This window comes from Chiloscyllium plagiosum, chromosome 21, assembly GCF_004010195.1.
Source record: "Chiloscyllium plagiosum isolate BGI_BamShark_2017 chromosome 21, ASM401019v2, whole genome shotgun sequence".
Classification (NCBI taxonomy): domain Eukaryota; kingdom Metazoa; phylum Chordata; class Chondrichthyes; order Orectolobiformes; family Hemiscylliidae; genus Chiloscyllium; species Chiloscyllium plagiosum.
Window position 1 is genome coordinate 10418365 of NC_057730.1, and position 26341 is coordinate 10444705.

The following is a 26341-nucleotide window of genomic DNA, read 5'->3' on the forward strand; positions in this document are numbered from 1 at the left end:
CACATCATCCCAACTTAATTATGCTGTTCCAATTACTTGCAACAATCCCAATAAACACCTCTTGGCGCAAAAGGTAAAATCAAACACAGAGTCTGACAGGAAAGAAGTCAGAGAGAAAGTATCAGCCTGGATCTTCTTTGGATCCAGCAGCTTTTTCCCCACTACTGCTAAAAACCAAACCAAAACCAGAGAAAAGTTGAGCTGGGAGAATTGGCCACTCCCCTTTCATTGTACAAGTGTTCTTTTTTAAAACTTAAAAGCCTTCTGCATGAGGCAGTATCTGTTAGCTATTATCAAATTGGCCCTAAAACCTTTCATCCCCACAGTTTTCAGAGTCTGTGACATTAACAACCTCTCTGACAACAAGGTAAAGGACAACATAATCTTGTTAAAGGAGCAACTTTGTCACAACTCAAACTGCCTCAGTCCTTAAGTCTATAAGACAATAAGATATAGCAGCAGAATTAGGCTATTCGGCCAATCAGGTCTGATCATGGCTGACATGCTTCTCAATCCCATTCTTCTACCTTTTCTCCACAACCCTTGATGCCACTACAAATCAGGAATCTATCTATATCTGTCTTAAGTACACTCACTGGCTTGGTGTCTACAACCTGGCAATGAGTGCCACAGATTAACCACCTTCTGGCTGAATAAATTCCTCGTCATCTCAGTTCTAAAGGATCATCCCTTCACTCTGGGTCTGTGCCCTTGGGTCCTAGTCTCACCAACTAGTGGAAACATTTTATCCATGCCCATTCTCTCCAGGCCTCTCAGTTTTCTGTAAGTTTTAATCAGATAACTCTCATCTTTTTAAACTCCACTGAGTATGGACAGACAGTCCCTAACCACTACTCATATGACAAGCCTTTCATCTAAGGATCATTCTTGTAAACCTCCTCTGGATACCCTCCAATGCCAGCACATCCTTCCTTGGATGTGGGCCCCAAAATTGCTCACAATATTCCAAATACAGTCTGACCACAGCCTTGTACAGCTTTAGTAGTACGTTTCTGCTTTTGCCTTCTATCCCCTAATGAATGCTGTGAGGAGGAATGACATCAGATAAACATAAATTCTCCTATTTCATATTGCTGCCACCAACCCTTCCATTCCTGAAAAAATTAATCTACATTATTTGATGTTAACCAATTCCTGCATGGATAGTGCCATGACATTTATTTGTTACACGCATAACCAACATTTTCTCCAAAAGAACTCTACCAAAACACAGATGAAGGCTTGCTAGAGACTCTGTCACTACAACAGTTCAACTTAGCCTATTAGGTGAAGTAATGATTATGTACCACACAAGAAGTCTGTAAAAGATATCCACGAAAAGAGCTCCACAAAACTGAGTCAAAGTCCTGGAACTCCCTCCTTAATGGCATTGTGGGTCTACCTACAGTGCATGGACTGAGCAGTTTAAGAAGGCAGCTCACCACCACCTTCTCAAGAGCTACCAGAATGGACAATAAATGCTGACCCAGTCAGTGGCACTCATATCCCATGAATGAACAAAATGAAATTGAGCTTTTCAACTTTCCAACATTTGCCTCCAAGCCACCATAAGGTATTGGCACAATCTGGTGGGTATGTGCCAATGTTAATCTCTGATGAATGAACTGAACATTATTTCAACAGTGCCAAAGATTGAGAAACTAGTCAAAAAGAGGGGAAGACAGATGCTGTGCTAAGAGGAGGTGGTGGTAATGGGAAGAGACACACTGAATGGTGTTGAAAAAAGAATGTGACTGCTTTTTGAAAGGAGGAAAAGAGAAAGAATCTTATTGTAAAAGGGACTGAAGAAGACATTCCTGGTGTGGACCGAATGAAACTTATAGGCATAAAGGAAGGATTGGGAGGGTAAGAAAAGGCCTGCTGAAGACTAGGACCATCTTGACAAGTTAAAAACAAAAAAGAGATCCAATAGATTAATCTAGTGTCTAGATATGCAAATTCTGGCCTTGGGTTGATGTCATGAAACAATTGCACTCTAAGGGCTGAATTTAATGCTCTTGATGCGTCACGTCTTGGTGACAAGTTGGGACATTTAATTGGGTGCAGGGGTAGTGGGAGGGGTCACCTTGGTAAGTTGGAAGCATGCCACCTTCAAACTTTCACCTCGATTCAGTCTGTTTTGGGAATGTACAAGAGATGTGAAGTGAAAGAAACATGTGAGGCTGTAGGAGGTTACAGAGATGAGAAGGGGTAAAACTATGGTGGGATTTGAAAACAAGGAATGAGAACTTTTAAATTGAGGTACTGACAGAACTGAGAGCCACTAAATACTGTATATGAAGATGTCTTTAAACAAAATATTGCCTAGTTATGGGAAGAGTATTATCTTCTATTTGCATTAACTTTGTGAATTATTCCCCTCAACAAATAGGAAAATTGGATTGAAACATGGAGAATGTTCTGGGCTACCATACGAGGAAGAGCTCCTGCCCTATGTCAAACTTCTAGTCTCCTCCACAATCTTGGTTCCATTACAGTAAGGATCTTTAGCTTTCTATATCACATCTCAATCTACCTTTGGTTCCAGACGAAGGCTTTGTGACCCAGTTCTGAACACAGAATAACTGAAAATCTGATTGTAATGGTAGTGACATATTCCATGCGTTTCATCAAGTTAAATTGCAAAAGTGTCACGCTTAAGCACACAGAGAAAGATCAATGGGCAATCAGAAATATAGATTGCTATCTGGAGTACAATGCAATTCACACTTACAAATGTGTTTGAACAAGGTATTGAGAAGAAAATTACATACTTTATTTCAAGAGTTTGAGAGAATTATGGTTCACTGTTCTTTTTTGCCAGACATTAGTAACACACTTTAATATCTTCGAGATAGAGGATATTCAGACTTTCTCCATTTAAGACTAGGTAACACTGATTATCTTTTGCATTTAGTTGCTAACTAGATTTAAGCAACAACTAATGTCCATTATAAAATTAGAGAATGTGGTCTACAGTTACACGTACTGTTTCATCAGTTTATTTGCAAGTGGGTAAAAATATCTTGAAAGTTATAACTGAACTTCGAGAAGCTGCTAAGAAAGTTATACATCCTTCACCATCAGTCATGTGTCTAAGAGAGAACAACAAGCACTTGCATTTACATTATGTCTATCCTGAAGTTTGAATATCGAAATGCATTTCAGTCAATTTGCTACTTTTTACAGTGCAGGCATTGTTGTAATGTAGGAAACTACTCAAGCTCATCTCAGTAATGATGACCACGAAACCATTGTCAATTTATGTAAAAACACATCCAGTTTGTTAATGCTCTTTAGTGAAGGAAATCTGTCATCCTCATCCATCTTGGCCTACATTTCACTCCAGACCCACAGCAAAGTAGTTGACCCTTAATTGCCTTCTGAAATGTTCTAGAAAACCACTCAGTTCAAGCCAATTCGGGATTGGCAACAAATGCTGGCCTGACATCCCAGCAAATAAATGAGAACATAAGAACTTGGAACATATTCTTGAATCCAGCCCTTGAATCTGCTCCATCATTAAATATGATCATCGCTGATCTCATCTTAGCCTCAATTCTATGTTCCTATCTGCTCTCCATAACCCTTCAACCCATTACTAATTAAACATCTGTCTATCTCCTCTTTAAACTTACTCAATGTCCCAACATCTACTGCACTCTGGAGTAGTGGATTACATAGATTTTGCACATGGTCTCTATTTTTTAAATCTGCCACCCTTTATCCTAAAACTATGCCCTCACATTCTAGACTGCCCCATGAGGAAACATCCTATCTCTGTCTACTTTGTTATCTTTAGCATCTTATATACCTCTATTTGATCACCTCTCATTAAATTAATGTGTTTTTTAAAAGCAGTAAATTTATGGACAGTAAGATCCCATAACCAGCAATGAGATGCATAACCAAATCATCTGGTTTTGATTTGTTTGGGGAATTTCGTCAGCTTCTGGTGAGAAGATCCCTGTTCTTAATCAAAATGAAAAGAAGGCCTTGAGTTGACTCCTCTATCAGATTTATTTTTAGATTTTCTGCTCAAGATTCTGGAGTGGACCTTAAACTCTCAGCTTTCTGACTCAGAAGTGAGAGTGTTAAATCACATTTTCCAACAAAATGAATCAGTCGAGATTGTTAAAATTGTTGGTACCATTGATCCTCATATAAGATCACCACTAAGAGAATGTAATCTAGAATGTGCACAATTGCAGTTCACAGCTATCCTTTAAGTAATGTTCCTTTGCACTATCAAGGTGAATTTCAGAAGATCAAAGGCACAATTTGCTGTATTTTCTACAACATCCCAAAAGATGCAACATAACTAACTTCAACTCATCTTCTCCATACTCTGTTTACAATCTTGCTAGAGACTTAAAAAGACATTCAGTTTCCAGATATTAGTTGAAAAAATGACAAGGGAAAACTTTGTGCTTTTAAAGTTTTACTGCAACAAATTGTGAAAAAAATCACAATTGACTAAATGAGTTTTAATAAGCAAGTTTTACTTTAAACTACAAAAAATAACATCCCTCTTGTACATTTATCACCTGAAGCACTCTGCCTCGAATAATATTCTTCCACAGTTGCTTTCAACTTCCAATAGGTTTCCATGTACCCAATTCCAGGGATCATTTCCAGGCTCTTTCCTCAGTTTTTGGAGAGTTCCTTAGATTTGCCATTAGCCTTAAAGCCTGTTTTGTGATTGCACATGCCCCAGGTCAAGCTAGAGTAAATCTCCTGGAAAACTGCAAGATGCTACTGTTTGACTTGAGAGTTGCCTCCCTTCCATTTACTCACTATAGTAGTTCATGTGGTCAAACAACCTTTGCTCTCTGCCCACCAAACAAAACTGGTGATATCATTTATGACAGTCATTTGTTTGTAGGAAGCTTGGAAGGTGATTCAAAATGGGGCATTGTCTCCCTCTTCCTCATAGCAATGGGAAACACATCATGTAGAAATAATGAACTCAGGAGCAGGAGTGGGCCTACGGGCGTTTCGAGCCTGATTTGTCATTTAACGTTTCATTAAGATTACTACTTAGTTTTGTTAACTCCAACGGGTGTAGGATCAACCTGTTGACCCTTCCTTCATAAGATAAGCCCTTCATCCCCAGCATAAGTCAACTAATAGATCCCAAACATATAAGTGGAAAGCAGGAATCATCAGCAGTGCTTCATCCGGAGACTCACTAAAGATGTTACCTAACATGGCGACGAAACTTCTGAAAATGAACCTTCCAGCTCAGTGAGCAACTTTACCAGCATATTTTGTTGTGTGATTCATGTACCAAGACATCCAGCTCCCTCTGTGCTAACAGGTTCTGCAATTTCTCTCAACCTGCACAGCACACTACTTTTCCATTCTTCCTGCTAAAGACAAGTTTACATTTCCCACATTAAACACTGCCTGCCAAATGTGCCCAATTATTAATGTACCCATATTTCTTGGTAGATTCTTTGTCACTTCTTAACAAATTACTTTCACCTCTCATTGGCAAATTTATATTTCGAACATAAAACATTACAGTGCAATACATGCCCTTTGGCCCTCGATGTTGCGCTGACCTGTGGAACTAATCTGAACCCCATCTAACTTACCCTATTCCATTCTCATCCATATGCCTATCCAACGAACCATTTAATTGCCCTTAAGGTTGGCGAGTCTACTACAGTTGTGGGCAGTGCAATCCATGCCCCTACTACTCTCTGAGTAAAGAAACTACCTCTGACATCTGTTCTATATCTGTTCCCTTCGTCCAAGTCATTGGTATGGATTGTAAGTAATTGAGATCCCAGAAATTAATTCCTGAATGCTTACAGCTTTCCAGTGAAAATGATGCATTTACCCTTGCTTGCTGCTTCCTGTTAGTTTACAAATCCTCAATCTATGTTAATATGTTATACCTAACACCATTTACTGTTAGAAGAAAATTACTGCAGATGCTGGAGTCTGTACCGAAAACAACCAATGCTGGGGATCACACTGAGTCAGACAGCATCCATGGAGAGAGAGTGCAAGCTAACGTTTCAAGTCTAGATGCTCTTGAAGAATCATCTGGATTTGAAATATTAGTTTGGTCTGTCTCCATGGATGCTGTCTGACCCACTGTGATCGCCAACATTGGTTGTTTTCCGTCATCATTTACTCTTATCTCATGTAGTAAGCTTTGATGTGGCATCTTTCCTGCTTCCTGTACTCCTCCCTTCTTGAATAAATATGTTACATACTACTCAATTCTCTCAGACCTTTGCAGAATCCAAGTAATTTTGGAAGATTATAGTGCCTCTACTATTTGCAGGTACATTTGTTAAGACCCTGGGATGCATGTCATTGGGTTCTGGAACTTGTTTGTCTCTAGGCCTAATAAATTTACACGTTAATATATAAACCAGGAGCAGAAATAGGGTGATACTTTTTTTGCCATTGTTTTAATTCCTCCTTTTCATCTTTTGATTTTCAACCATCTTTGGAAGGCATTCTAAGTCTTCTACAGTAAGAAAGACATGAAAAACCTGTTCAAAAGCTTCTGCCATTTCCTTGTTTCCATTATAAATTCTCCAGACTCACTCACTACGAGACTAACTTTGGTTGGTCTACACCTTTTAAATACTTACAACATTGAAACATAGAAAGTAGGAGAAGGAGTAGAACATTTGGCCCTTTGAGTCAGCTCCACCATTCAATCTGCTTATGGCTCATGCACTATCTCAGTGCTATATTCCCTCTTTCTCCTCTTGATGCCTTTAAAATATAAAACAAAGTCTCTTTCTTGAATATTCTTAGTGATTTGGCCTCCACAGCCTTCTGGGGTTGAGAGGTTCACTCCCCTTTGAGTGACAAAATGCCAATTTTGATGGTATTAGGCAAGAACTTTTAAAGGTTGATTGGGGGCAGATGTTTGCAGGTAAAGGGATAGCTGGAAAATGAGAAGCCTTCAAAAATGAGATAACAAGAATGTATGTTCCTGTTAGAGTGAAGGGCAAGGCTGGTAGGTGTAGGGAGTGTTGGATGATTAGAGAAATTCCTGATGAAGAGCTTGTGTTCGAAACATCGACTCTCCTGCTCCTTGGAGTTTGCAAAGAATTACAAGGATGTTGCCAGAGTTGGAGGGTTTGAGCTACAGGGAGAGGCCAAACAGTTTTCCCTGGAGTGTCAGAGGTTGAGGGGTGATCTTATCGTTTATAAAATCATGAGGGGCGTCGATAGAGTGAATAAGCAAGGTCTTTTCCCAGGGTGGGAGAGTCCAAAAAAAAGGCATAGATTTAGGATAAGAGGGGAAAGAGTTAAAAAGGACCTAAGGAGCAATGTGTTCGTGCAGAGGGTGGTGGATGTGTGGAATGAGCTGCCAAAGGGTGTGGTGGAGGCTGGCAAAATTTCAACATTTAAGAGGCATCTGGATGGGTATATGAATAGGTAGGGTTTAGAGGGATATGAGCCAAATGCTTGAAAATGAGACTATATATATTTAGCATATCTGTTCAGCATGGATGAGTTGGACCGAAGGGTCTGTTTCCATGCTGTATATCTCTACGACTCTGTGACTCTATGTTTCCTTATCTGAATCCTAAATGGCCTACCCTATATCTTTAGACGGTGACCCTTGGTTCTAGATGCCCTAACCAGGGAAACTATCTTTCCTGCATCTTATCTATCCAACCCTGATAGAATGTTATACTTTTCAATCCGATGTCCTCTCATCCTTGTAAGTCTTAGTGAATACAGGCCCAGTCCAACCAATCTCTCCATATACTGTTGTCACCAGTATCAGCATAATAAATCTTTGCTACACACTGTCTATGGCAAATATATGCTTTCATAGGGAGGGAGATCAAAACTGCACACAATACTCTAGGTGTGGTCTTACCAAGGCCCAGCATAACTGCAATAAGACTTCCCTGTTTCTGAACTCAAATCCTCTTGCAATGAAGGCCAATATGGTACTGCCTTCTTACTTGCTTGGAGAAAGTGAGGACTGCAGATGCAGGAGATCAGAGCTGAAAAATGTGTTGCTGTAAAAGCTCCTTGGATGCTGCCTGACCTGGTGCGCTTTTCCAGTAACACATTTTTCAGTTCTTACTTGCTGCACCTGCCTATCTCCTTTCATTGACTGCTCTATCAGGAGACCAAGATCCCTTTGTACATCCATACTTCCCAATATATTACCGTTTAAATAATTCCTTTCTGTTTTTCACACTGATATCTATAACTTCACACTTAGCCATGTTGTACTGTATCCACCATGTACCTGCCCATTCACTCAACATGTCAAAATCACCTTATAGTCTCCTCACAATCCATAATCCTGTGTAGTTTTGTGTCATCAGCAAACTTGGAAATATTGCATTTGATTCTGTTAATTAGGTTATTTAGATACATTGTGAATAGTGGGGGCTCAAACATTGATCCTTGTGGTACCCAACTAGCCATTATTCCCACTCTTGACCATCAAATAAATCTTGATCCATGCCATATATTACATCCGTCCCATACTATACAATATATATTGTAGAAACTCTTACTAACTGTACTTTTTCACTCTAATGAGCTTTTTCCTCAGACTTAAATTTTCCCCTCCACTTCTTATTAAATCTTTGCATGTTCTTAATATCTGTACAAACTTTTGACCTGCCGGTAACCATCATAAAATTGTAGTGTTACTTTCAATTTAATACTCTCCTTAAATTCTATATTTAACCTTGAGGTTTATATTTCTCTCAAAGAGACTTTCTTTCTCATTGGGATAAATCTTTGCTAAGAATTTTTAAATATCTCCTTTAAAGGGTGGTACCCCATCTCTCCAATCTCCCTTTTTCTTTGCTTCTAAAATCGCTTTAACCAACTCTGCCTTAATATCCTTATACCAATTTTGTATTTCAGTAGAAATGCTAATTAGCTTTCTTTGATCCCAATTCCCTTTCAAAAAGAAGTAAAAGAACCATTTATAGCACAATTATTTACAACCTGGTGTTTATAACACCTTTCTCAGATTTTCAAATCTGAGCTGCTGCCATTGTGTATAAGTGTAGATATCTCATACATTCTTCTCAATACAACAATCTAAGCCCTCCTTTGATCTCTAACAACCTAACCACCCAGACTTACTTAAATAAAGCAAGGTCAGAAGTCAGGCGACACTAGGTTATCATCCAACAGCTTTATTTGAATTCACAAGCTTTTGTCTCATTGCTCCTATGTCAGACTTCAGCCAGTCCAAAACCAGCACTTTCCACATCATATATAAAACAAAGATCTGTGGATGCTGGAAATCTGAAACGAAAACAGAAATTGTCTGGGAGTATCTGTGGAGAGAAAGCAGAGTTAATGCCCCCTCTTCAGAACTGATAGTGGCTAGGAAAAGGCCAGCATAATGTCAGCACTAGGGATGTTCATTCACTACTGCACAATATTCAGCACCGTTCACAACTCCTCAGATACTGAAGCAGTCCATGTCCAAATGCAACAAGGGCTGATAAGTGGCAAGTAACATTTGTGCCACACAAATGCTAGGTAGTTAATGTCTCCTCTCAGAGACAGTCAAACTACTTCCTTTTGACATTCAATTGTGTTACCATCACTGGATTCCTCATTATCAACATCCTGGGGGTTACCATTGACCAGAAATTCAACTGGACTTGACACATAAACACAGTGATTATAGGAGCAAGTCAGGGGCTAAGAATACTGCAGCGAGTAACTCATCTTCTGACTTCCCAACGACTGTCCACCATCTACAAGGCACAAGTCAGGAATGTGATGAAATACACCCCGCTTGCCTGGAGAGATACAGCACCAGCAACACTCAAGAAGCTTGACACCATCCAGGACAAAGCAGGCCACTCGATTAACACCACATCCTCAGTATCCATTCCCTCCACCAGCAATGCTGAGTAGGAGCAGTGTGCATTATTTACAAGAAGCACTGCAGAACTTCACCAAAGATCCTTAGACAACACCTTCCAAACCTACCTCCATCCATAAGGACAAAGGCAGCACATACATGGAAACACCAGCACCTGCAAATTAACGTCCAAGCCACTCATCATCCTGACTTAGAAATATAACACTGTCCCTTCTGTGTTGCTGAGTAAAAATCCAAAACGTGCCTCCATGAGGACATTGTGAGCCGACCTAAAGCACATGGATGCAACGGTTCAAGAAGGCAACTCACCACCACCTTCACAATGGTAGCAAGAGACAGGCAATAAGTGCTGACTCAACCAGTTACACCCCCATCCCATGAGTGAATAAAAAATGACAATGTCGAATGGGATGAAGACTGGGTCACATGATTCTATTTATTTTACCTAAATTTCAAACTACATTTATAAATTTCAAAATTGTAACACCATGCACACAGAAAGTAATTGGTTTCTATTTCATGCAATTATGTATAAAAGTAGCAAGTTCTCACCTGCTGCTGTGCCAAGAGATAAAAGGCAAAGATTTAGGGTATATTCCACCTTACTTCAATGAAGCATCAGTTTTTTCCACAAAAATATATTTTATTCATAACATTTTCAAAAGTACGTTACATGACAATTTAAAGTTGACATTACATGCAGTGCCAACAAGTTTCAAGCAGATCAAAGAGCACTTTGCACTGAAATAATGGCCCGACAGCCACGGTTGATGTTTTGTACAGTTCACAGGTAGTGCAATGAAAGGCATGTTTGAGAATGATGCTGCAGGACAAATGTAGCTGAAGAAAAAATTGATATTTAAAATCTATCTTTTGATTTGTAATCAGAGGCAATGTGAACACAGTCCCCTGCTAATTTAGACTAGATTAGATGCCCTACAGTGTGGAAACAGGCCCTTCGGCCCAACCAGTCCACACCGACGAGTTTCCCACCCAGGCCCATTTCCCTCTGACTAATGCACCTAGCACTATGGGCAAGTTAGCATAGGCAATTCACCTAACTTGCACATCTTTGGAGTGTGGAAGGAAACCGGAGCACCAGGAGAAAACCCACGCAGACATGGGGAGAATGTGCAAACTCCACACAGACAGTCGCCCGAGGCTGGAATCAAACCAGGGACCGTGGTGCTGTGAGGCAGCAGTGCTAACCACTGAGCCACCGTGCCGCCAACTGAGTATCCCATACTTTGGATACATTATGGATGTCAACACACCTGAAGTATCTGTGATTATTGTAACAGCTTGTTACAACTGAGGACAGTTAAGAGTCAACCACATTGCTGTGAATCCAAAGCCACATGTAGTCCAGACAAGATAAGAGCAGCACATTCCCTTACCTAATAAGTTTTCTAGAACAATTAGGAAATGTAACAAACATAATTATTGAATGCAACATTTTATCCCAGATTCATTAAAATTCCCCCAGTGTCATGGCAGAATGTGAATACATATCTCCACAGCACTAGTTCAGCCCCATGGCTTATTGTTATTTCCCAACATTAAGGTCCCAGAAATTACCCTGACCGGACTGTGAACCAGACCAACTATACAAATACAAGAACAATACAGGGGATGGGATTTCTGCAATGTGTAGCGTGACTTCTGACTCCCTAAAACCTGTTCACCAGCCACAAAGCTACAACGATTTACAAAATACACAGTGGCAACTTGCACAAGCTCCTTCAACTGTACCTTTCACACCTGTGACCTTTATACCACCTAGAACAGCATGATGCTATGACTGCAAGTTTCCTTCCATGTCCGACGCCACCTTGACTTACATCCGTGATTGTAACGAGGCCAGCCAGGTGAACCGCATACAATATGAGTTCCCTGATCAGGGCTATCAGTCTGGTCCTATCAGGGAGCCCTGACTGATAGATAAAAACAGGAATGTCAGACATCCTCTTCACTCTGAGAGCAGGCTCTGAGGGAACTGGATCAGAGTCAAGGACTTTTTTAATATCAAAAATATACTTTATTCATAAGTAAAATCTCTGTGCATATACATCGTTACAAATGCAGTACAGTTGCATATGAAGTAAACAAGCAAAATGCTGATAGTGTCAAGGACTCTCCATGTTTAAGTAAAGGGCTGTGGTAAACTTTGGACTTAGTTATATGTCAACTATGCTGGTCCTTCATGGACTCAACATTCTTAGCGATTGTGGATGCCCACTCAAAGTGGTTGGATACACATTGAGTTCATTCAACAAACATGAGGACGACATTAGAAAAACTGCACATCTTTTGCAATACACGCACTCCCTGAAGTGTTGGTCATTATTCACCAGGAGGGAATTTGAATATTTCCTAAAGTCAAATGTCATTCAACATATAAAGACAGCTCCATACTATCCCTCATCCAATGGTCTGGCTGAAAACACAGCCCAAACTTTGAAAGCTGGCTTAAAGGAACAGTCTACAGCTTCACTAGAAATCAAACTATACCAATTCCTACTGATTATTGGACCATCCCTCGTGCAACTGCAGGGATAACTCCAGCAGAGTTGCTAATGGGGAGAAGACTCTGCACCAGGTTAAATCTGATCCCGGTTATGGGGGGAGGGTGAAATGGCATGAAGAATGCCAATGCCAGACACAAGACTCTGCTAAGTGAGAGAGACAGTTTACTTCAGGGGACACAGTTTGGTGTAGGAACCATGGGAATGGCTCTGCATGTAAGAGGCATGGTAGATGCGAGGTCATGTCCAGTGAGATATAAAGTTTGGGTAGGTGCAATGGTCCTGAACAAGCATATGGACCATATGAAAGCTGCAAACTTGCAAACGGTGTGGGAGCAAAACATGCCTGGCTCCTCGATGGCCTTTCTGAATGTTCTGGAACCCATGGTTTCTCTCTCTCCATCAAGGGTTAAAGATACCTTGGAATCTGAGATGGACACAGCGGATGGTGTAGCGTCAATGCCTTTGCCACCTGAAGAAGAGGATAAATTTCCTCTCAGATGGTCTGGGCGAAAGAGGTGAGCTACTGTGTATTACACACCAACCATATCAGAGGCAGAGACAGAGGAACCTGAGCCAGTGCTAAAACACCTCAGGAGGAGCTACAGAAAGAAAGAACAGCCTAGGTCCTCGGACCCAAATGGAGAGGGATGTAGAGACTGTACCGAGGTCAACCAGGTGGAACGCAGAGAGTATGAGTTCCCTGACTGGAGCTGTTAATCTGGTCAATCAGGGAGTCTTGGCTGACAGATAAGAACAGAAATATTGGACATCCTGTTCACCCTGAGAGTTGGCTCTGAGGGAACTGGATCAATGTCAAGGACTCTCTCCGTGTAAATAAAAGGTGACGAGATACCAGCCTCTGGAGTTATTTCATATATCACTGGTTGCTTCACTCTCACTGGATCAAAATCATGAAAACTCTCTCTCTGCACATTTTGGGTGCAGCTAAACATTGAGACTGCAGTATTTCAGCAAGGCAGATCACCACTTTCTTCTGAAGAGCAATGAGGTCTCAGACAAAAGATATTGACATTACCAGAAATGCTTATGAGCTGGAACACTGTTCAACTGCAATATGAAGTACAGCGTTGAATTTGCCAACTCCTTATTCCACAATGTCAAAATCTGATGCATTCTGAAGGACAGTGCAAGATATGTTGGCTACCAGTTGTTTTGCCAAGGTTGAAGGGGCTTGGTTTGATGATTGAAGATTTACTAATTTTCTTTACAAAAAAATCATAGGGAATTCTCAAATTCACTAATATACATTTGATCCTTGGACCCATCCTGCTCCCAGAATTTGTTCTCCCCTCAACATCAGAGTCTTTCCCATCTCAATCAGCCCATATAACTTTAACAAGATAACTTTTGATAAGATTTTAGTTACGAAAGCTAATTTATTTTTCCTTCTTGAATCTGAATAAAATGTGGATAAAATAGACATGGAGCAGATGCTTCCTTTTGTGGGGCATTCTAGGTTGAGAGGTCATAGTCTTAGAATAAGGGGTAGCAAATCTAAAACAGAGTTGAGGAGAAACTACTTCTCCCAAAGGGTTGTGAACCTGAGTAATTTGCTACCCCAAAGTACGGAGGATGCTGGGACAGTGAGTAAATTTAAAGAGGAGTTAGACAGATTTATAATTGGTAATGGGTTCAAGGGATGTGGAGAGAAGGCAGTAAAATGGGGCTGAGGGACATGTCAGCCATGATCAAATGGGCCAAATGGCCTAATTGTATTCTGATAATTTATGATCTTCTGAAGTCCTGTGCTGTGACTTGAGCACAGAGATATATGTTCAGCATATACTTCAACCTGAGATATGCCACAAACCAGAAGACACTGATTTAATTGCTAATTGAAATAGATTAAAAGATGGGCAATCAAATATGCGTTACCTGAAAAGAAAACTGTAGCGAGGCTGTGTACAGGACCCAAGTCATCCAATCTGTACACAGCAAAAACTCAGAGAATCAGATGTGCCATAAAAGGTAGAAGTAAGAATTTAACAAACTTGAGGCTTGCTGATGATACCTTTCCATTTCAGAAGAAGCCCTTCAAAATATTATCCATCAAGTAAAATCTGGAAGCCTAGGCTACAAGTTGAGTATGGTGTCCCTTTGAAACAAGTAGATATGTTTGTCTCATTAGTACAAACAGTAACAGAGATGGCAGATGTGACATCAAATTTGGAAAGACAGAGATAGCCAGAAGTAATTTTTGAAGGTGAAGTGTTAACAGCAAGAGCACTCAAGCTTGTAACAAGGAAAGAATTCATATGATGTTACACCCTATTTGATTTCCTGTCTGCCTCAGAAACCTGGACAATCAATAAAGATCTGTGGAAGAAAATAAGAGCCTCTGAAATATGAATGCTACATGTTATTCTAAAAGTCCCAAGTACAAACCACGAAACAAATGAAGAGGTAATTGAAATGGCAAGAAACAAAAAGAACTCTGAAGCATAACTTCAAGAAAATAAAATGTCAGTCTTTCAGCCAATTGATCAGAGCTGATAAATTCAGAGATCCCTACTAGAGCGCAAAATCAAGAGTAGGAGAAAGAAGGATCAACATGGGCCTAATTGGATGATGGATGGCAAACAGCATCTATAGATGAACATAGGGGATGCATGAAGACGGTGTGAGATAGATAACTCTAGAGTACCATGACAGAAGATCTCCTGGCAGGCATAGCTCCCAGCACAGAGGGAGAGGGAGAGAGAGAGAGAAAGGAATAGAATGGAATCGGATAAAAGAAGATTTTGTTGTTGTGAGCTGGGATGCTTCAGGGCCTCAAGTATGACAGAAGCAGTATATTTCAAGGGGAATTGGATAAATACTAGAATATTTGCAGGGTTGTGGGTAAAGAGCAGAGGAGTCATCATCATTCATCAGCTGAATACCATCATCTTTGTGTGATTGTTTGATATTTTAAGTGACTGTTTTCGGTTGCCTTCCTCATTAGGTGCTTTGTTGTGTGGATAAACAAGGAATCCTCTCCTGGCCCAGCTCTTGCCCGGACAAAGTCTTTTTCTTCACTGATGCATGGCGTCGAGCCAAGCCACAGGATAAAAACCTCACAGCCTCTATCAGTGTGAAGACTGCTCCCTCCACCCATTGCACAGTGCAGCGAGGAAATGAACACGTAAGACACACTGTTGTTGATTGTTTCCATTCAAGTGTAGTTTCAGATATGTATGTTGCCAATGACATCAAAGAGTCTGGCATTTAAGACCACCCATTGTGTAGAGCAAAACATAATCTCACTAAACTGTCTGCTTTTTCATTATGATCCCAAGAGAACCAAATTTTTACGTGCAACAATAATTATTCAACCAGAAAAAAAAAGTAATCCTGCACTAAACTGAAACTCATTTCATCCAACTTAAAGGTAGCATCAGCAATTTACCAGAGCAGTGAAATATTCCATTCAGTTCAATATATACTTGAAAAATTGTTACCACAAACACAATTAGGGAAAATTATTTTGAAAACATTTTAAGGTATACATTGCTATATGTTTTATTCATCACAACATGTAATGATTCATACATAGAAGTATTTTCTGACATGTAAATATTTTTTGAGTGTGAAACCGGCACAAAACCATTTCAAAATGGGACAATCAACTTTCCTAGTTGATGTTTAACATTGGTTGGCTTGTGAAAAAGATACATCAATGAGCCTAATGCTCCTTCAGGAATGTGTCAATGCTGAGCCCATCCTGCTATGGATTCCCTGAGCCATCTACGGCCAGCCACTGAAGATATGTGTTCAATCCCTGGACAGAGGAAGATCAGTTTCAGGCCCATTTCCCATCAAACTTTATTTGGTTTAACCCAAAATTTAAGCTACTTTAAAAATCTTTAAATTTACTTAATAGTGAGCAATCTACTGCAAAAGAAAGAATTTGCATTTTTATAGCAATCTGCATTCAGAAATCTCCAAAATGAAGTAAGTGAACAGTTAATCTCCTTTCGTGATGATGTTTGAGGGATGAAAGTTGGCTAGGAATCTTTGCGTCTGTTTCAGACTGGATAGATGGGGAAAAACACAATATGCAGCTGGGGTAAAGCACTAAGGGCTAGGCAGTGTGTAGCTGTACAACCTGTGGGCCCAGATATTCGAGAAGTGACAATTGCAGTCAGATTGTCACTCTGTTTTCTGTCAGTACAGAGCTCTGCCAGCAATTCTGATTCTGACTCTTTCAGAAATGTGCTTGAAATCAAAAAGTTCCTTTGTACTGCAGGTTGGTCGGGGAGAATCAAACCACATCCCCTTTTTATAGCAGTGAACTGTGTTCTTTGATTCAAATGTTCTGCAGCATATCCATACCACTTTGCTATAAAAGTGTAAGTATTAAAGGTCAGTGTGAGATTAAAGCAGCAATTGCTTAATGGCTTAAGTTGCCAGGTAAGTAGGGTGCCAGGTGGGTACGGTGCCAGTTAAGTAGGGCACCAGTATGTGGAGTTTCAGGTAAGTGATGGAATGCTTATGGTAGGTGAATATGAGGCAGGGACATGGGTCCAATGGTGTAGAATGTTGATTTCTGAGCTGGTGAGGGAGATGGTGTCAGGAACAGGGGGAGGGATAAATTCTGATAGTATGCAAGATGGGTTTCAGCTGTCTGGGGAAGGGGGTATGTCGGCTACCTGGGGGAAATGACTGGGAGTGAGGGTCCATAAATCAAGATTCCGCAGAATACACAGAGCAGGTGTTTTAGAATGAAAGCAATGGAGGGTTTATTCCTGCCTTCAAATCCCAGAGGAAATAGTTTGTGACAGAAATTCAGATAAACATAAACCCAAAAATAAACAAGTGTGAAAGGGAAGAAGATAAATTTCAAAATTCCTTGAACTCAAAGATATCAAACTCAGTTCATGTGAATTAGAGAGTCCATGAAGTCCATGATGTCCTTTCTGATGGCACAAAAAAATCCTCTTTCATACAAACTCAGATGCAGTCAAATTGCTGGTGAACATGCAATGGTTGACTTTGCAGGTGAAATATGGGTTTGTTTCTGGATATCAGACTTTTGAGGCACATTGAGATCACAGGCAGGCACGGAGCTGCTAATAATGAGTTCTCATCTCACACTACAAGCCAACTGATAAAAAAAAATATGGTTAAACGTGATTCAAACAAACCAACAGTTTCTTCATGTGACTGGGACTTCAGTGGACATACTAAGCTAATGAGGTGAATGAACTGTCTGAAACCATTTTGTTTTACAGTAGACAGCTGTTGAGGTGTTTGCAACAAATCGAGCAATAATGGGGTTTGACGGTTCCTTTTGTTCAGAATCACAGAGATAGGTATCCTATCTATTCGTCCTTTGCGTTGGCTTGGCTGGAATGCAAGGTTTTGTCACATTGTGTACACTTTTATCCACATAAATGCTTGAAATTTCAGGAAGCGGTCAACTTGCCCACTTTGTATTCAATAGCAGCCATTTCAAAATCCAGCAAGAATCCATTTTATTTAAATTTTTAAAAATATGGTTTTTAAAAAGACAGTTTATGATCTCCCTCTTCCTGGAATCTGGGCATTACAGGTCAGGCTCATCAATGGAGTGGATTTTAAGAAATATCTGAGAGAGAGGCAGAAACATCTATGGAATAATCTTACAGGAGAGAGGACTTAGGGCAATGGAGTCAAGGAAGAAAGGGATGCACTATAGGCCAGGGCCCGGGGTGTGCAGAGACATGGTAGAATTGAGGTTTCTATATGCTCAATTCTCTTTAAGATTTTTACTAATGTGCTAATCACCACCAAAATCAGAAGAGGACCTCTTGTATGAGGCTGGGCTATTATCAGGGCCAGTGCCTGAAACATAGGAAATTTGATGCAACTGTTTTTTTTCTCTCTTTCTCAGCCTGAGTTGCTGTCCAATGCAGTAATGGCGGATCACCAGACCAATTTTGCTATAGAAATGCTCAGCCTCTCTCAGGATCAGCAGGACGCAACTCACATCTGGTTCGATGATTCCAGCTGGCAGGAGCACAGTCCCTCACTAAGGCCACTTGGTCTTAGCATCCTGCTTGGTCTTTGCGATTCTACTTCAGCAGCCAGAGTATTCCAGATGACTGATCACCTTTCCCACATAGCTTTGAAGAAGAGCCGATGGAGCTGTTTGCCTGTTCAAATATCAGGGGGGCTATGTGAACTACCGAGGATCATTGGTAAAATTGAAATATCATACAGTATGTTTTATTGTTGGCAATATTATTCATTGTGGTTTATTTTATGATTGAGCCATTTTCTCCTTTGACTTTCACAACGATGCAAAAAAAAATCACGAAATAAAAACAAAAGGAACTGTGGATGCTGAAAATCAGAAACAAAAACAGGAACTGCTGGAAAAGCTCAGCAGTTCTGGCAGCATCTATGGAGAAAAATCAAAGTTAACATTTTGGGTCCAGTGACCCTTCCTCTGAACTAACTATAAAATCACTAACTTTGGTTTGGCTCAGTATATTAAAGATACAGTCAGACTAAATCAGCATGGGTTTGTTTACTATTCCAGAGAGACAGTGACAGAGATGGAGAAATCTGTTGAACATGTAGTGTTAGATTCACTAAAATGTATTTCCTACCTAAGTTTGCTTTTCTTTCCCTTCAATTATTTCAAAAACAAGTCTAAATATATATTTCTGACATTAGAGATATGTTGCACAGGTGACATATTTCAAATACGCATTTTTTTATTTGAGATCCATCTACTGAGTCAAAGCGAGAGTATGATTAAAGTACCATTTTGTTTGTAGCAAGGATATCTAAGCCATGATTCAAATAGAGAGGTTTTTTGGGTGCATTTTTCTTTCCAGGTTGAAAATCAAAATGCATCTGTTATTAACCAAAGCACAACTTAGGGGTTTTGTTGTTCCAAATGAATTTAAGATGAAATGCAAGATTAATTGTGGCAGGTTTTTGAAATAAGCTATTAGCCGCTTTTTTTTAATATTTCAGGGAGAATGAGAAATGGGTAGATTATATAGAAACACATCATTTTACAGCACAGAAAAGGCTCCACAAAAGCTTTCTTCCAGCTATTTTATTCAATCTTTCTAGCACAACCTACATTTCCTTTTTTTCAGGTTCTTTTTAAATGCTTGCATGGTGTTTCAGTTTAACTACTCCTTGTAAGCTAACAATTTCCACATTGTAACAACTCTCTGATTAGAAAACGTTCTCCTTTATTCCTTGTTGGATTTATTAGTGACGACTTTTTCAATGGCTGCAAGTTCTGGTTTCTCCAGTTAAGTGCAAGTAACTTCACTATATCTAATATACCAACTCCTTTCCTTATCTTAAATGCTTCTATCAAGTCACTCTTTATGTTTTGTTTTTCTAAAGTAAAAATCCCCAGCCTGTTTAGTCTTTCTTGCTAGGTATAACCACAGGTTTATAGCATCAGAGTCAAGATTAGTGTGATGCTAGAAAAGACAGCAGGTCAGGCAGCATCCGAGGAGCAGGAAAATCCTGCTTTATAGCAACTTGGTTTATATCATCAGCCTCGTAATTCATTTTTTCACTTTGCCAATCAAGGCTTCATTAATCAAGGCTCTGGACAAGTTGAATATAATTTTTCTGCTTTTCAATTCCATTCCTTTAGAAATGAATCCTTTTTTTAAAATGGTTTTATTACCAGGCATCACTGCTTTTAATGATTCATGTGTCTGGAATCCCAGAACTCTCTGCACCTCTGCCCCTTTTTGAATTTTTCTAAAGAGTATGTGACCACTTTAAACTTCATACTGAAAGGTATCAACTTGCAGTTAAATTGAAATTAACTTCAACTTTGTCAGCACCTATTTGTTAGAGTCTTCCTGCATCTTGCTGCAATCTTCCTCTGTACACCAATTCAGTTGTTTATTTTCTTTTGCTATCTGTCTGAAGGCAGATCCTTGACAATTACTTGCTGAAGTACAATAAACTGCTATTAATCATTCTGAGGAATAGAATTAGGAGGCCTGTGCATCAGCTGGATTGTTGGTATTAGTCTGATCCAAACATGCCAACTGAATGAACCAAACCCCTACCCCAACTTTATACTGTCATCAAATTTTGAAGTTATGCTTCCAATTCCAAAATTCAAATCATTTCTATAAATGGTGAGCATCAGTGATCCCGGCACTTATCCTTTTGAAACACCATTTTCCACCTTCTCCTCCTGAAGAAGGGCTTATGCCCGAAACGTCGATTCTCCTGTTCCTTGGATGCTGCCTGACCTGCTGCGCTTTTCCAGCAACACATTTTCAGCTTTAACCTCTTTACTCTATTTACTGTTTAGTAGCATTTATGAGTTTACAAAAAGCCAGAGAATTCCCACTTGCACACTTCTGCACCTCACAAATTGTGCGTGCAATCCTTGTGTAACTTTGCGTCCAATTCCAGTCTGTTCATATCAAGGTCAGGTGTACAATGCAGTTTGCAAGCTGTCTTGGATTGCAAGAGCTTTGTGCTGTGGAGGTGGGCCTGATTGAAGGTTTGTTTCTCTAACATGGTATCCTAACTCCCAAAAAGGTTAAAGGACCCCTGCCTTACTTCTCACCTTCCTCAGTTCACATGCAAGTCCATGGTCCCTCAATTTGAAAATCCATTGATTTATTACATAAGTCTTTGATATGTGTTGCCATGATCACTTTAACATTGAATACCAGAATATTTACCTTTATTGGCTTTTGTGCTTGTTAATGCATATTCAAACAGGAAACACATCTATATCTCCTGCCACAAAAAGCCCTCAGCTCTCAGCGGTATCACTTTATCAACCGCAGAGCAAAACTGTCACTTTAGGGATTTGATGAAGGTGTTTTTGAGATTTGATTTTAATCATTAAGATAAATACATTTGTTATTCAATTGTTAACATCTACAATGCTTTTTGGTACAGGCATTCTGTTTTTTTAATACTCACTCATTAGTACAAATCTAATGAAAAAATGTAATTAAGACTTTTCAGTCAAAAGTCATCTTCAGCAACACTAGTTGCATGGTATAGTTTGCTCTATGCTTGTAATTATGATTTTCTCAAATATTTTAAACATTGCAGGTATGGCCCAATAATGTTCCTCCTACCACTTCCTGTCATAGATTAATTGAAACCTACTTTATCTCGCAGGCTTCACCTCCTCTGCAAGGAACCTCTTCCATAAGCAAACGTACACTGCTGCGTACACGTCAACCGCAATGACTAACACACAGGAAGCATCACCATGGGAACCATCATTCATCACCAAAAGAAAGCTGCCTCTGAGTCATATGATAAACCTGCTTGTGCACACTTCTAACTCAGGCTCGTAAATCCAATTTATTTTGATTTCCTTTCCTTGCATTGCTAAATCTCTAATCTAAGACATAGACAGCAAGAACAGTGCAGATACAAGGGACATAGACAATAGGTGAGAAAGACTTGGGCCACAGATCTTTGGTCAGATCTCACAAAGCAAGCCCTGTTGCCCTTAGAAGTGGCAATTTTGAATGCCACCACCAATTGTGACAAATACACTGCAGTCACTGTTGATTGGTTTGAAGGCATACTGTATAAATAAAAGCTGAAACTGCTGAAAAGAAATTATAGGTCCGACAGCATTTGTGCAGGGAAAAGCAAGATTAACATTTCAGTCTCTGACATTTTTTCACCTGTTCTATCTTGAAAAGGAACGGCTATTACATTCTTGAGCTTCTTAGTAAAATTTCTTTTTCAGTTTATCCCTCTCAGACTTCACACCTGAGAACATTCCAAATATATATTCCAAAAATCTAGACCAACATAACACTAAATCAATAAGTGCAGTACAGAGTGAGCACTGCACTGTGGGAGGTGACATCTTTCAGATAAGTCATCAAACATGTTTGCTTAAGTGGGTGTAAAATATCTTGTGGTATCTTTCAAAGATACCCTTGTATCCCAGCTAAAATTGTGTGTCCCTATGAGGTGTAAATTGGCTGCTACTTTTCCAATATTACAACAACAAGTAGACATCAAAAAATGTTCATTGGTTGTAAAGTGCATTGAGACTTCTCAAAATCATGAAAGATGCTGAATAATCTTGATCCATCTACATTTTGGATGTAGAATTAATATTCCATTCTACCATGTGTTTGGGTATAAGCTGAAAAAGAGATATTACCCATCATAGAAGCAATTACCCATTATAGAAGCAGGATTTGATAATGTAATTTGGATAGTGAGAAAATAAGAGATGAGTTTTCCCCCACCACCAACCACCAAAATATACTTAATTCATAAATGAGTGAAGGTGCCATTAGATAACAGTGCAAGTTTCTGCATCATGATGGGTCCTGCCTGGAATTCCAACTGGGGTGTCTGGTCCTGGAGCCCACAGCTGTAAAATGAATTAGGGTGGACTTGTTAAAATTTCTTTTTTTTTCTTTCTTATATTATCATGGAAGGGCTGCTATTCTGAACTTTTATTTATTAATTTTTCTCAAGTATTGTGATTTTGTACTTTTGAAAGACTGTAATGCCGGACTTTTTAAAAAAAAATTCTCTTTTTTCCTTAAGAATTTGCACTCAAGAATCAGGTACCCATGTCAGTAAGATGGCGCCCAAATGTGGCGACTTGCAAACCTTTCATTGTACTCATGTGAGTACATTGACAATAAAGCTAATTGAAATTCTAATTCTAACTCAAGTTCAAGTTTAGCGTAACAGAAAGTGCAAACCAAATCTGTTTATTTCTATACAGTGTGTGACATTTTGAGCCTTGATCACTGCATTTGTAGTTACGGTTGACAGTTTCATATTCACTTCATATCAGATATAGAGATTTGAATGGTTTCCATCCCCAAAGTATTTTATAGCAGGAAGGGCCCTGGACAATGACCTTTCTGTATTGGGTATTTGCACAATTGAGGTTTTTTTAAAGTAAATGCAATGCATTCGAGACTGGATCCATAGAGTGGTTTATAACTAATCACCCTGGGATGTTCTAGCCTAGTTGTCTCTGGCTTCAGACAGATTATCAGATTATTCAATATAGAAATCAGTTGAGAAAAATTACTGACACAATACACTTAGAACACAGAACATAGAACATAGAACATAGAAGAATACAGCGCAGTACAGGCCCTTCAGCCCTTGATGTTGCGCCGATCCAAGCCCACCTAACCTACATTAGCCCTCTATCCTCCATATGCCTATCCAATGCCCGCTGAAATGCCCATAATGAGGGAGAGTCCACCACTGCTACTGGCAGGGCATTCCATGAACTCACGACTCGCTGAGTAAAGAACCTACCCCTAACATCTGTCCTATACCTACCACCCCTTAATTTAAAGCTATGCCCCCTTGTAATAGCTGACTCCATACATGGAAAAAGATTCTCACTGTCGACCCTATCTAAACCCCTAATCATCTTATACACCTCTATCAAGTCACCCCTAAACCTTCTTTTCTCCAATGAAAACAACCCCAAGTGCCTCAGCCTTTCCTCATACGATCTTTCTACCATACCAGGCAACATCCTGGTAAACCTCCTCTGCACCCGTTCCAGTGCCACCACATCCTTCCTATAGTATGGCGACCAAAACTGCACACAATACTCCAGAGGCGGCCGCACCAGAGTCTTATACAACTGCAACATGAAACCACCTTTGTAAAATTTAACGTACCTTGGAAGTTCAATCACTAGTTCAACCACCGTCCACATTTTGGGGGCTATAATTGACCAAAAACTGAACTAGACTAGCCAGTAGTTGAGATTGTTGGAAGTCAATTATCTCAGTTCCACAACATCTCTGTAGGTGGGACACAGTGTGGTATCATTGGCCAAATTATCTTCAACTGCTTCATCAATGACCTACCCTCTATCATGGGATCAGAAATGAGGATGTTTGCCAATGATTACACAACATTAGCAGCATTCGTGGCTCCTCAGAAACTGCAGCAGTCCATGTCCATACATAGCAAGACTTGGATAATATTCAGTTTTGGGTTGAAAAGTGACAAGTAACATTCACACCTTACAAATCAGGCAATGACCAGCACGACCAAGTGAGAATCTAATCATCACCTTTCACCATTCAATGGCATTTCTATATATGGACCTGAGCTGCTTCAGTATCTGAGGATATGCGATCTATGCTGAATGCTGTGCAATCATGTGACCTTATGATGCAGGGATAAGATTTTGTGCAATAATGTAAAATAAATTATAGTGAATTTGCAGCTGATTTTAACTTTCTCCTGACTTATTTCCAGCTGCTATATTATCCATTTTCACTTTTGAAGTCCNNCTACTATCCTTGGCTGGACCTATTCCTACCCTAGTCATTCTTTTATTCCTGACATACCTGTAGAAAGCCTTAGGGTTTTCCCTAATCCTACCAACTAAGGACCTTTCATGTCCCCTCCTTGCTGCTTTTGCTCTCTCTTCAGGTCCTTCCTGGCTGTCTTATAACTCTCAATCGCCCCAGTTGTACCTTCACGCCTCATCTTTACATAGGCCGCCCTCTTTCATTTAAGAAGGGATTCCAATTCCTTATTAAAGCACGGCTCCCTCACACGACCCTTTCCTCCCTGCCTGATGGGTACATACTTATCAAGGACACTCAATGGTTGCTTCTTGAACAAGCTCTACATATCAATTACGCCCTTGCCTTGAAGCTTACTTTTCTAAGCCACACATCCTAAGTCATGCCTTACCGCATCATAATTTCCCTGCCCCCAGCTATGACTCTTGCCCTGTAGTGCACACTTATCCCTCTCCATCACTAGAGTAAAAGTCACCGAATTGTGGTCACTGTCCCCAAAGTGCTCACCTACCTCTAATTCTAACACCTGGCCTGGTTCATTACCCAGAACCAAATCCAGTATGGCCTCACCTCTTGTTGGCCTATCTACATATTGTGTCAGGAAACCCTCGTGCACACATTGGACAAACACTGACCCATCTAACTTCCTAACTTATTTTTAGAAATACTACTAATCAAATAAATATACAAGTAGAACACATAAAATTAGATTAATTGAATGGTTCGGCCTCATAACTAACTGATCTCACCATTTAACTTCCTCAGACACATTACCAGAGGCAAAAGCCAGGATTTTCTGCAGGAATTAAGAAGCCTGCCAAAGTGATCCAAGTAATTGTAAGCAGGGACTTCCTCCAGGGATTCAACCTGGATGAACCTGTACACCCTTCACCTTACCCTACATTGCCAAAAGAAATGGGGGCATATCAAAAATGGACAGAGGTATTAGACAATAGACAATAGGTGCAGGAGTAGGCCATTCTGCCCTTCGAGCCTGCACCACCATTCAATATGATCATGGCTGATCATCTTTAGTCAGTATCCTGTTCCTGCCTTATCTACATAACCCTTGATTCCACTATCCTTGAGAGCTCTATCCAACTCTTTCTTAAATGAATCCAGAGACTGGGCCTCCACTGCCCTCTGGGGCAGAGCATTCCACACAGCCACCACTCTCTGGGTGAAGAAGTTTCTCCTCATCTCTGTCCTAAATGGTCTACCCCGTATTTTTAAGCTGTGTTCTCTGGTTTGGCACTCACCCATCAGCGGAAACATGTTTCCTGCCTCCAGAGTATCCAATCCTTTAATAATCTTATATGTCTCAATCAGATCCCCTCTCAGTCTTCTAAACTGAGCCCAGTCGCTTCAGTCTTTCAGCGTAAGGTAGTCCTGCCTTCCAGGAATTGACCTCGTGAACCTACGCTGCACTCCCTCAATAGCCAGAATGCCTTTCCTCAAATTTGGAGACCAGAACTGCACACAATACTCCAGCTGTGGTCTCACCAGGGCCCTGTACAGCTGCAGAAGAACCTCTTTGCTTCTATACTCAATCCCTCTTGTTATGAAGGCCAGCATGCTATTGGCCTTCTTCACTACCTGCTGTACCTGCATGCTTACCTTCATTGACTGGTGTACAAGAACACCCAGATCTCTCTGTACTACCCCTTTAC

General features: G+C 40.1%; 1 protein-coding gene across 1 annotated transcript in view; it reads left to right on the plus strand.

Moving 5' to 3' along the window:
* The window catches only part of LOC122560426 (transmembrane protein 94-like), a 149146-nt gene that overhangs the window by 16418 nt on the left and 106387 nt on the right, over nt 1–26341 (plus strand). The window contains exons 9-12 of the mRNA XM_043711059.1: nt 2393–2497; nt 15356–15535; nt 18266–18572; nt 21514–21687. Of these exons, the coding sequence (XP_043566994.1) occupies nt 2393–2497; nt 15356–15535; nt 18266–18572; nt 21514–21687 (766 nt within the window). The remainder of the gene's footprint in view (nt 1–2392; nt 2498–15355; nt 15536–18265; nt 18573–21513; nt 21688–26341) is intronic.